The sequence below is a fragment of the Notamacropus eugenii genome, chromosome 1 (assembly GCF_028372415.1).
Source record: "Notamacropus eugenii isolate mMacEug1 chromosome 1, mMacEug1.pri_v2, whole genome shotgun sequence".
Classification (NCBI taxonomy): domain Eukaryota; kingdom Metazoa; phylum Chordata; class Mammalia; order Diprotodontia; family Macropodidae; genus Notamacropus; species Notamacropus eugenii.
This window is the reverse complement of record NC_092872.1, coordinates 480,070,087-480,083,027: the sequence shown is the minus strand read 5'-3', so window position 1 is coordinate 480,083,027 and position 12,941 is coordinate 480,070,087. Positions and strand designations below refer to the sequence as shown.

The window sequence follows — 12,941 nt, the reverse complement described above, 5'->3', positions numbered from 1 at the left end:
GAACAAACCATGAAAAGCACCAAAGACTATGAGGAAATATTTTCAATTGGGAGATAACCTGGAAGTAAACCCCAAGGAAGAAAGTTAACAGCACAAAAAGCCAGGTTGAACCTTAAAGAAAAAAATGTTCTAGACACAAGAATTACAAAAATATGTGGAAGAAATGAAACGAGATACAAAATAAAATAGTGCAGAAATAATGGCAGATGACTGATGAGGAATTCTGCCCAAGAAAGAAATGAATGCCCTGAAAATCAGAATGGGTCAAACATAAAACAAGACCTCAGTAAGACAATAAGAAATATGAAAACAAAATCAAAAAGAAAAAAATGTACAATATTTTTTTAGAAGACCTGGAAAAAGGGTCAAAGGAAGATAATTTAAGAATTATCACACTATCCAAAAATCACGATTCCCTCCAAAAGAAAAAAAATTCCCTATTTCAAGGAATTATAAATTAAAACTGCTTAGTTAGAACTTTTAGGACACAAGGAGAAAAATAAAAATAAAGAGAATCTACTCGTTATTTTCTCAGAGAAATAACAAAATGAAAACTCCTAGGAATATCATAGCCAAAACCCAGAGCTTCCATGTCAGAAAAAAATACAATAGCCAAAAGGAGAATATAAAAGTATCAAGAAGACACAGTAAGGCTCACAAAAGGCTTGGGAGCTGTCATGATAAAGAAGAGACGTAGGAATGCCACTCCAAAAGACAAAAGATAGAGGCTGAGTACCAAAAATAAACTGTCAAGGAAAATTAAATATAATTATACAGAGGGGAAATGGACCTTTAATAAAAGAGGATTTTTAAGCATTATGGATGAAATGAGTAGAACTGAGCAAACATTCTGAAACAGAAACAGAGGACCCAAGAGAGATGCAGAAAGGTACAGACATGCACTGAACCTGGAAAAGAGCTCCGTAGGGATGAACTGTCTTCTCAGAACCAACTATATTGAGACAAGTAAAATGACAGAAAGGGCCTTGTGTAGTTTTTCCCCCCATTTTAATGGTCTCAAAAGAAGAAACAATTGAGAGGGACAGGGGACTATTCTAGGAAAGAAAGGAGTGGTGGAAAAATCACTACCACACTTTGGGGAAACATAAGATGAAGAGTATTTAAAAATGAAGGAATGAGGAGAAAGGGTACCCCATATACTTCATTTACATCTAAACTGAACAAAAGATTGGTTACAAAGAGACGCAAAGAATAAGGTATAGAAATACATTAATCTCAAAGGGAAAACAGGAGAGGACAGAAACAAGGGAGAGAAGGATAAGTGAGAGAACAGTCATTAGAAAAATAAAGTCCAATATAAGAGAGAGGAGAGGGGGAGAAAAGACGAAAAAGAAGAGTTAACCTTGGGACCAAGGGTGGGGCAAAGGTAAGAGAAGTACTGGAACAGGCTGTTCCTTTTAGAGACCAGTGCTTTTTTTTCTCTTCCACAACATTTAATGAGACACAAAATAAATGCAATGAAATTGATACAAAGTGAACACAAACTCAAAAATAAAATGGAGGTTAGGAGAGTTCTGCGTGGGTGAGGCTCCAAGTATCCATATCTGAAATGTATACAGTGATATGAGGGATGGAGATCTGCTCTCATTGACCTCTACATGGGGTCTTTCCTAAACCTCCTGCCTCCAACTGCTGTTGCATTCCAACTCTAACTAGCTTTGATTTATTTTATAGTTAGCCTGTACATACTTGCACGTTGTCTCTACAAGTTGCACTCAAGCTCCTTAAAACAAGGGACTGTTTTATGTTATTTTTTGTATCCTTGGTACCTAGCACAGTGCCCACTGCATAACAGATGCTTAACAAAGGGTCAAGTGCTTATTGACCAATTATGTGTGTAGAGCATAGCCAACGCAGGAGTGATGACCTGGGTGGGGAGTGTGAGGTGGGGGGACTGGAAGTCATGGTGAATATGAAGAACAGGGTTGGGGCAGGAAGGCACCAGGAAAGATGGAAGATGAGAGGTCATAATCTTGAGAGAAGAGCTCACGAGCTCATCTTGGGGTGTTCTCTCCTCTAGAATCTTGGGCTCCTTGTCTAGGCTTAGTTCATTCTTTGCCAAACCCGAGCCCTGGGTTCCTTTCTTCCTCCTCTACAGCTGTTCTTAAGTTGTCGAGCATCACTAGAGGAAGTCTTGCAACTCTGCCATCTGGGTCCACTACAAAATCTTTCAGTATTAAAACCAATTTATTAAAAATAAATGGAACTAGCCCTTTGAGTTGCTGTATCACAAAACTTCAAGCCAAGATTTTTAAAAAATGAAGCATTTTCAACCACATTGCTCTGTTATTATTAATAAAATTTAAATAACTATGAAAATATTATTAATAATGAGATGGAAGAGCAAAGAGTTTTAATTAAGTAAAATTTTTTTAAAACAGTGTTTATTCCATCTTTATCTCATTACTTCTCATTTCCTATTTTTTGTGTATGATTTTACAATACAGATAATATTTTACAGTGATACTATTTTATTACTTGAGGTGGGAGATCACAGAACTTTGCAAACCACCGATGAAGGATAGAACAGCTCAGTAGACTTGTGGGACCCAAGCCAGGATGCAGAGAACTGAGTAGACTAGTGCTTCTTAAACTGTGGGTCCTGACCCCATATTTTAAAAAGCACTCAGGGGGTCACCAGGGGAAAGTGTAAGAAGCCCTGATACAGAACACAGGTGTCAGGCAAAGTCTATTTGACTACTTTCCTCTTCTCTGTAAAAATGGAAGTGGAGACAAAAAAAGGAATAATTACAAGAGGACAGAATGAAGAGAAATATACAATTAATCATGAACATGAATGGGACCAACTCAATCATAAAATGAAAGACAGCAGAATGGATTAGAAAACAGAATCCAAGAATAAGTTGTTTACAGAAAACATACTTAAAACATAAAGGTTCACATAAAGTTAAAATGAGGCACTGTAATGAAAATAATTTTGCTTCAGCTGAATAAAAACAAGCAAATCAAAAACCCTAGAAATAACAATCATGTTTTCAGATAATGCTACATGAAATATGAACATAAGAAAAGAGCTATGTTTAAAAGCACTATAACAAATCAATGTCAACATTTTAATGTATACACACCTAATGGTAAAGCATCAAATACTTAAAAGGAAAAATTAACTGAATCAAAGAAAGAAATACATAGTAAGATTATAGTACCAGGGGACTCCAACACACCACCTACAGGCCTAAGCAAATCTAATGAAAATATAGACAGGGAAAAGTAAGGACCTGAATAGAACTTCGGAAAAATTAGAAAGCATAACACTTATCTCTCAGGTTTGTTGCGAAGCTCAAATTAGATAATATCTGTGAAGCACTTAGCACAGTTCATACAGTAGGCACTGTGTAATGCTAGCTTTCATTATTATCATTAATCTCTGCTATTACTGAATGGGAATAGAAAGAAATTTACATAATTTATCTGTGCATGGCACCTTTACAAAAGGTGACCATATATTGGGTCAAATACACCTTATGAAAAAATTTAGAAAAGTAGAAATACTAAACATTTCAATAAGAATGATATTAAAGAATGTCTCTGAAAAAAGAAAAATTAATTGAAGACTAATAGAATTCTAAATAACTGATGGGTCAAAGGACAAATTACAGAAACAATAGAAAATTTCACAGAAAATCGTAACAGACAACATATCAAAACTCATGAAATGCAGCTAAAGCATTCCTTAGGGGAAAATATGTATCTCTAAATATGTTCATCAATGAAAGAGAGAAAGAATAAATGAACTAGGCACAAATCTAAAAAACTTGAGCCAGAACATACCAACCTCTCCAACTAGGCAAAAAAGTAGAAATTTTAAAAATCAAGGAAATAATTAAAAAAGTTAAAAGTTAAAAAATACTGAATTGATAAATACGACTAGCACTTGGTTTTTTATAGCTAATCTAATGTAAAAAACAAAAAGGGAAATCAAAAAATTTTTAATCAAAAATGAAAAAGGAAATTTCACAACTGACTAGGAAATCAAGAAAACTGTCAGAAACTATTTTGCCTAACTGCAAGCTAAGAAAACTGATAACTTAAAAGGGAATGGAAGAATATTTACAAAAAATATTAACTACTCAAATTAACATAAGAAATATGTAAGAATAATATAGGAAAAAATACAAAATATATTAAATCAAATATTAGGAAAAAAAATTGTATAAGCCATAAAAGATCTCTCAAAGAAAAAAAAATTCAGGATCATATGGATTTTTAAGGGAACCCTATTGAAATTTAAGAGCAGTTATGAAAGGACTTTTTTGATATCTTTCTACAATACAGATATGAACTTGATAACCTAAATCAGAGAGAGACAAAGCAGAGGTGGAAAAACCAAGCAAAAAACCACAGACCAATATCCTTAATGAACAGTGACGCAAAAATTTTAAATAAAATATTAGCAAATAGGCTAACACAACATATTACATACTATGACCACAATGTATTTATATACCAGGAACACAGGGTTGGTTCAATATAAGATTATAAATAATAATAATAATATAAATTATTAAAACCACATGATTATATCAATAGATGCTGGAAAGGTTTTTGACAAAATATATTGCCTATTTCCATTAAAAATGCTAGAAAACACAGGAATAAAACAGACCTTTTCTTAATGTGATAAATATCAGGTATCTAAAACCAAGAGCAAACATTCTATGTACTGGAGAAAGGTGAGAGATCTTTCCAGTGTTGCTGTTTGCCCTTCATTCTAGAAGATCATGACATTAAGACGGAGATGTCATGACTAGCAAGGGAATTGGATTTAAGCGAGGGAGGGCTCCAATTGGATGAGCAAGGATGCCCAATACTGCCACTACAATTTGATGTAGCCCCAGAAATGCTAGCTATAGCAAGAAGTCAAGAAAAATCAAGAAAGAAGTCATAGGCAAAGAGGAAAACAAAACCATCACTCAGCAAACCCTACAGTCACATGAAATTAATTAAAACAATAAATTCAGCAAAAATGAAAAATATAAAAATAAATCCATATAAATCAGCATCATTCCTGTATGTTACCAAAAAACCTTCCAAAAACAAAAATCCACAACCCGGTAAGAAGACCTAGAAAGAGAACTGCTTTCAAAAAAACTACAAAAGGTATAAAAATATCTGAAGTTTATCTATCAGGTACTCCCCAAAATTAAAAGAATCCCACTATAAAACATTATTTACAAAAATAAAGACAACTCTAAATAATTTGAGGAATATTCATTGCTCATGGGTAGGGCGGGTCAATATAATCAAATGACAATATTAAGTTAAATTAACTTATTTGGTGCCATGGCAATTGAATTACCAAAGGATTATCTTGCAGAGCTAGAAAAACTTTTTTAAAAATTCAAATAAAAGAACAAACTAAAAATAAATAAAAGAACCTAAAGGCTAATAATGGAAAAAAAAAAAGGGAAAGAGAAGGAGGTGGACCTCAGCATCAAATCTCACAGCAGAAATCATTAAAATCATTTGGTACTGGTTATAAAAAAAAAAAGGTGGGGACAATCAGATTAGATATATAATATACCAAAACAAATAAACAAAAAAGGGAAGTGTTCACTAAACACAGAGATCCCAGTTACCAGAAAAAGATCTCACTATTTGACAAGACTGCTAGGAAAACTAGAAAGCAGTATGGTCAAAATATAGGCCAACATATTATGTTGTACATATGTCAGGATAAAGTCCAAACTGATACATGACTTAAGATATAAAGGGAAGTATCATGAGCAAATTAGAGGAGCAAAGAAGAAATTGCTGCTCAGATCTATAGTTAAGGGAAGGGTTCAGGACAGAGTGGATCATAGAAGATAGAATAGACAATTTTGATCATATAAAATTGAAAATTTTTTGCCCAAAAAAATCTAAATTAACCCAAATTTGAAGGTGGGAAAAAAAATCTTTACAGCAAGTTTCCTCTGATAAAGGTCTCATATTCAAGATACATAAAGAACTGGTTCAGTTCACATATATAAGACTAAGAGCCCTTTCCCCAATAAAGACATGGTCAAATAATATAAACAGACAATTTTCAAAGAAAGACATCCAAAATGTCAATAGCCTCACGAAAAAATGCTCAAAATCACTATTTGAGAAGGGCAAATTAAAGCAACTTTGAGGCTCCCTCTAAACCCATGAGACTGACAAAGATGACAGAAAAGGAAAATGACAACTGTTGCTGGGGCTACAGAATTACAGGCACACTAATATACACCATCGATGAAGCAGGGAACTGGTGTATGCCATCCTGAAATGCAATTTGTGCCTATGCCCAAAAGTTACTGAACTACTACCCCGTAACTAGTTCTATATTCCCTCAGAGATCAAAGAGATAAAGATGCATGTGTTCAAAAATATTTATAGCTAATTTCATCATAGTAACCCAAAGTGGAAAATTAAAGAGCCTGCCCATTTATTGGTGAATGGTTAAACAAACTGTGGATTATGAATGTAACAGAGCATCATCGTATCATAATGATGAAATAGATAGTTTTGGAGGAAATTGGTAAGATCTATAAATTGATGTCAACTGAGGTATATAGAACAAATTTATACAAGAACAACGTTATGATGAAAAACACATTTTGAATGACTTTAGAATTCTGATCAATGCAATGATAAACCCCAGCCCCAGAAACGTGCCACCCACTTTTTGCCATAGAAGTAATGGATTGAAAATGCACAGTGGGATGTTCATTTTTTGGACATGGCCAATGTCGAAATTTATTTGGTGACACTATGCAAATCCTTTAGAAAGGTTTTTTTATTTTTGTTTCAATGCTGGGGAGGGGAAGGGGAGCAGTGAGAGGGAAAGAATGAATGTTTAAAAAAGAGTTAAGGATATCTTTATCGGGAATACTGATTTTGTGTAGATGGGAAGCAAACTGACTGGTGCTCAGGAGCTAAGGTGAATAAGAAGAATGTATTCTCCTCAAAAGTTCCCCCTAACCTCCATAAAGACTCTGAATTCGTAGCAAAATGGTGATCATCTTTGTTAGTGAACATGCCAGGCACTGCACGAAGTGGTTAAATACAAAGTAAATGGATGGGGAGTCAAGAAAGACCTCGCAAAGACGATGGTGCTTAAACTGAGCTTTAAAGGAAACTAGGATTCTGGGGGCAAAAGAGGGGAAGAGTGAATACCAGGCATGTGGAACAAATAAGGCTTGTACAAAAGCCTGGGGAAGGGCAATGGAAAGTCACTCAAGGCCAGTTTGGTTGCACCACAGAGTATGTGAAGGGGAGGAACATGTGATAAGTCTGAAAAGGTACTATGGAGCCAGAACACAAAGAGTTTTGAAGGTCAAACAGAGGAGGCTAAATACAGGCTAACAGCAACCTGGAGCCCCTGGGGCTTTGGGGGAATGGCGTGCCAAGGTCATACCTGGGCTTTAGGGAAATGACTTTGGAAGCTGTGGGGAGGATGGAGTGCAGAGGAGAGAGACTTTACGCAAAGGGATTGATTAGGCGGATACTGAAATAATCCAGGTGAGAGGTGATGACAGCCCAAACTAAAGTGGAAGCCATGTGAGTACAGAGAAGGTTTGATATGAAAATAATAACAGCTGGCATTTTTATAGTACTTCAAAAGTTTGCAAATATTGTACGTCTTATCTCATTTTATCTTTACAACCACCCCAGGAAGCAGGTGTTGTTATTAGCTACATTTTGCTGATAAGGAAACTGAGGTTGAGAGGTTAAATGACTTCCCCAGGGTCATAGAGTTAGTAGATGTGTGAGGCAGGATTTTAACTCAGGTCTTTCAATCCAAATCCAGCACTCTGTACACTGTCACATAGCTGCCTCAAATTTTATGGAGGTAAAATTGAGATTTTATACCAAGGTAACTGGAAGGATGGTGATGCCCTCCACACAGCTAAGGAAGATACAAGAAGTATTTGGCTTCTCAGGGCAGACACTTGGCTTACAACCACAGTCTGAGGGCAGGACATCGATGATGATGTAGCAAAGGAGACTGGGAAGCAGACAGGCAGGTAGAAAAACCAGAAAAGATAGTCACAAAAACCCAAGGGAAATAATCATCAATAGTGATCAACAGTGATCTCGAGGAGAAGCAGGACCAAAGAACAGCTCTTTGTCTTGACCTTTCCTGCCTTATCATGTTTCTCCCCATCACACACTGTGGTCCAACCAAACTGGCCTTCTTGCTGAGAGGGTTTTCATATGAAAAGTGAGGTCTCTAGACAGATTACAAGAAGTTAAAAAGTTAAGAGGAAATGGAAAAACTGTAGACAGCTTTTTCCAGGACTCTGGTTGAGATAAGTAGTCTGACAGCTTGGGGGAGGATGGTAGGGGATAGGGGAGCCACTGGTACATTTGTAGGCAGCAGAGAAGGAGACAAGGAAGAGATTGAAGAAAGCATGAGTGTGGGTAAAAGCTACTGGAGGAGACAGGAAGAAAGTGAATCAAAGGTGAAATATCAGAGTTGGTCTTTCCTATCAGAGGCTTCCATCAAGGAGACTGATGACAAAGGATTTTAATACAGAAAGAAGGGGAGAAGATAGAACTGAGATCAAATAAATAGGAAGAGGAGGGGTATGAAAAGGTTTGGAACTACTGCTGTGGGTAATGCAATTGTCAATTAGGGTATAGTAAAAGGATTGTCCTTAAGTTCTGAGGGCCCCAAAGAAATTCAGTAACAGATTCACAGTGGGCTCAGAATAGCTGGGACTTCCTTAGGTACAGTTCAGCAACAAGTGAGAAAGAATAGAGGTGGATGAGGAAGTTACACCTGGCATGATCAACATATGAGATAAGGCATTCCACAGAATGGTGTCAGGTTCAACTGTTTAACTTCTGTTATTATCGTTTAGTTGTTTCAGACTCTTCATGACTCCATTTGGCGTTTTCTTGGCAAAGACACTGGAGTAGTTCCTTCTCCAGTTCATCTTACAGATGAGAAAACTGAGGCAAACAGGATTAAGTGACTTGTCCAGGGTCACACAGACAGTAAGAGTGAGGTTGGATCTGAACTCACAAAAGAAGAGTCTTCCTGACTCCAGGGTCAAGACTGGGAAAGAAAGAAAGTGGGGGCAAGACAGGGGGTGGGGCTGATGATTTGGCTGAACATTGAGGGACCAGAAGTCACAGTGAAAATGAAAATCAGAGAAAGAGAGACAGAGACAAGAGGTGAGGGGCAATAGAAAATGATTCAATAGTGCAGCTTCTGAATTCTTGATCCTGGATTTGGAACATTTATGAGCAATGGAGAGATTGAGGGTATAACCATCTGTGTATGTGTAGGTGAAGCAGTGAAGATGATATGACTGAAGTTCACACCCACAGCAGAATCTGATAATCCCTACAAGCAGCCCCAATCTGGGCATTCAACAGGACTGACCAGAAAAATATCCCCAGAGAACCTACCTGCAGAGGTAGAGAGGGTGGGGGGCAGTGTTTATAATTCTGTCTCTCCCTGGTGTGGACTAGCTCAGGCCAACACTTGATGGCTGGATGTACTAAGGTGAGGTGAGAATTTGGTGGAAAGAAGTCGGGAGTGGGAGGGGGCAGGGGCCTCGATGCAAAGCAGCAGCCTCTCTCTTCTCCTTGAGACCAAGCCCCCTCCTCCTTTCTCCAGGGAGCTCACCTGGGTAGGAAGAGAGGACCAGTGCAGACATAGACATTGTGATAAGTTTGGGTCAAGCTTCTGCAGTACTTTTCCAAATTGTTCCAGGCGTTCTGGTTTAGATGGGGGACCTAAAAGAGAAAAAACAAAAAGAGGGAGCCCAGTCGGAATGTCCTATAACTAAAGACCTCACTAGGCCTCTCCTGAAGGGTACCTGGCATTTACCTGTGGGAAGGAGACACAAGTCTATGGGGAGAAAATGGTAAGTCAGCACAAAGACTCCGAGCGAAACTGGGAAACACCACTGCAACTGTTTATAGTTTGCAGATACTGTATCCTCCCGTACGCAGCTTTGCACGTTGGCTTGGAACTCCTAGAGAGCAAGGACTAGTCTTGTGCTTTCGAGTGTGGCACAAGGCCTGACGCACACCTAGTACAGGAGGCGCTTAATTACATGCTCCTAGACTGACTCACACCAACAGGTATAACCACAGTGCCGTGAGGCGAGTCTTTCCAACTCTGAGACCTATAATCCTAAAGCAATTCCGGATTCGTCTACACTGGGGTGTACTTGGGCTCCTCCCGTTACACCAAGGGGCAAACCCTAGGAAAAATGGGCCCATTGTAAGGGTCCGAGGTAAAAGCCGGCCTGTACACCGAGATTCAGGAAGCCTGGGTGCTGCAAACTGGTGGTCCTGGGTATGCCCCCTCCCCTCTCCTCCCGGCCTCAGTTTCCCCGGCTGCACAAAAGGCGGGCTGGGCAGGCGCGGGGCCCCGGGCTCCCGTCGCTGACCTGCGGCGCCACGTTGCTCAGGTAGAAGGTGTCGTCCATGGCCTTCTGGCTCCAGCGGTGGTTGGCGGCGGCTGCCAAGTGGCCGCGGTCGAAGCCGCTGCCCCGGTAGTCGGCGTTGGTGGCCCGATGGTACACGTGCACAGAGTCATCCTCCTGGAAGCCGCAGGTCTGGCGGTCGCCGGGGCCCCGCAGCCGCTCGGGCTTCAGCTGCTCGATGACCCACAGGGCGCTCCGGCTGCGCGGGTCGTAGCAGAGCACGTAGGACTCGCGGCTCTTGAGCTGCGCCAGCCCCGGCAGCCCGTACTTGGCCAGCTCCCCCGGGCCCGCCGCGGGGACCACGGGGCCCGCTGCCGCCGCCGCCACCGGCAGCACGGGGAGTCGGCTCCAGAGCCCTCCCACTCCCGGGCTGGCCTTCCTGTTCAACCAGGCCACGGCTCCCGCCCCCAGCCCGGCCCCCAAGGCCAGGGACAGCCCCGGGACCAGCCAGCGGCCAGCCTGCATGTCACCCGCCAGCAGACCTCGAGCCTCCCTCGGCTGAAGAACGCACCGACCTTCGGCGTTCGGACTCGCGCCCGGAACGTCGCTCTTAAAGGGGCCACGGCCCACGGCCCACGGCCCACGGCCCACGGCCCACGGCGCCGCCTCCCGAGGGGCTTAGCTCTCCAAGGAGAAGCCACTCAGCAACCCGGAAGTTCCAGAATCCTCGCGCTTACGGCCGACCCCCCAGTCCGGTGTTGCCCTTTTAAGAATCTGATTTAGGATCTAGTCAATTGCTACCTCTAAGTATTTGACCAATAGCTCTAATTTCCGGCCTTAGGGCATGGTTACCTCCTAGTGCGGGAGAACGCAGGCGAACATTTCAGCGAACCAAAGATCCTCCGGGAGAGGAATTATCCCCAGCTACGTCCTTTTAACTGGAGGTCTATAAATATAGGCGCAAGGCCAGAAGATGTTTAATAAATATCTGCTGGTGGGCAGTAGGCTGTTGTAACTCCACAGAACAAAAGGATACACAAATGTGAGGTTTTATACTGCCTTAGAGCAGGCGCAAAAGGAGCCTATCAGGTGAAGCTGTTCTGCCACTTTATTTGAGAGGTTGAGTAATGGGAATAGGCTATCAAGTGTTGGGGGTAGGGGGAGAGAGTCTTGGGCCGTAACCAAGATCCGCTCAGATCCGGTTCGTAGTTAATCTCATTAGATCATCTTGAGGTGGGAGGTATTAGTTATTTCCATCAGAATATCTAGGTGGGAGCTGAGGTCTCAAAAGGAATCCGAGAATCCGTGTTTATTTAGCTGGTCCTTCAGGTTACATGTCTTTGACCTCTAAGATTACTATTTCTGGGGAGATGCACCACCCCTTCTCCACACTGGCAAGGCAGGTTAGCTCCTCACCTCGGAATGGTCGTGCCTCATGCCACTTCCTTTCAGATGTCCCCAGGTTCTTCTTGAGTCAATCAAATGCACAACACAAGTAACATCTCATTGTATAGACAGAAAAACAGACACTAGGTTGTGAACACCATTTTCTTAAAGGAAAAATTCTTCGTTTTCAATCCCAGTCTTCACAAGTTTCAGCATTTTATCAGTTTACTAAAGCACTTCCCTGATGTCATGGTCCTCTTCGAAAAAAGGACAAACACAACCTAGACTGAGCAGCCTGAATGGGGACCCAAGCAGCTGGGTGATTCAGCTCTCCCTCTCCTCTCCAAAGGAAGGTAAATTTTGATGGCCAGAAGCTGCCCAGTTAACTTGGTTTATTAGCTAGATTTTTCTTTTCTCTTTTCCTTCCTTCCTTCCTTTTTCTGTATCTTAAATCCAGTTCACTCTAAAGCTCACAGATTGGACCACAACAGGTCCCTGCCCAAGCTCCACTTAATGGCTGTATTTTGGGCCCTCCTTGCTTAGAGTGAATGTCAATGATAAATGTTTCTCTTTGGAACAGTAATCCTGAGGGTCTTCCCCTCCCAGCCTGACTTATTTTTCTTATTTCTAATTAAAGGGGCCATCCCTTGATTCACTTCTTAAAAAGGCCTATTCACTGAATGGGTGTTACCTTACTCTAAATGAATATCTTAAAAGGCCTTAGCCAAAAAGGTCCAAGGGTCTCTCACTGCATCCTGGGCCATCTACAGTCATGCTGATATCTGGCAACTGAACCCAGATGGCCTTGGAGGAGAAAGTGTTGTACTCTTTATCACTGCTCTTGTACTAGAACACCTACTGACCCAATAGGTCCAGTGTCTGAATCCTAAATACAGGGAATGTATTTTGAAACTGTTGCCTTCAGACTAAAAAATGTCTGAACTCTTACCGTTGCAAATTCTGCTGGATAATGTCTGACACTCTGAGATAAAAATTAAAGTTATTAACCAAGCCTGGTTTTCAGTCATTTCTCCCAGTAGGGATAACCAACAGTTGTATTAGACCAGATTTGGCACCAGAGAATATACTGGTTTTGAAGGTTTCACTTCCCCTCTTTAGGCCTTGGTTTGGGGAGAGGGTAGACTAGATGATCCCCAAGTT

The 12,941-nt window shown here is 40.8% G+C and overlaps 1 protein-coding gene across 1 annotated transcript in view; it reads right to left on the bottom strand.

The window, feature by feature from the left end:
- ENDOG (endonuclease G) overlaps positions 1–12,941 on the bottom strand; it is a 21,683-nt gene extending 8,742 nt beyond the window's left edge. The window contains exons 1-2 of the mRNA XM_072632631.1: positions 10,419–12,941; positions 9,647–9,756 (exon numbers count right to left, since the gene is read on the bottom strand). Coding sequence (XP_072488732.1) covers positions 9,647–9,756; positions 10,419–10,919 — 611 coding nt within the window. The 5' untranslated portion in view covers positions 10,920–12,941. The remainder of the gene's footprint in view (positions 1–9,646; positions 9,757–10,418) is intronic.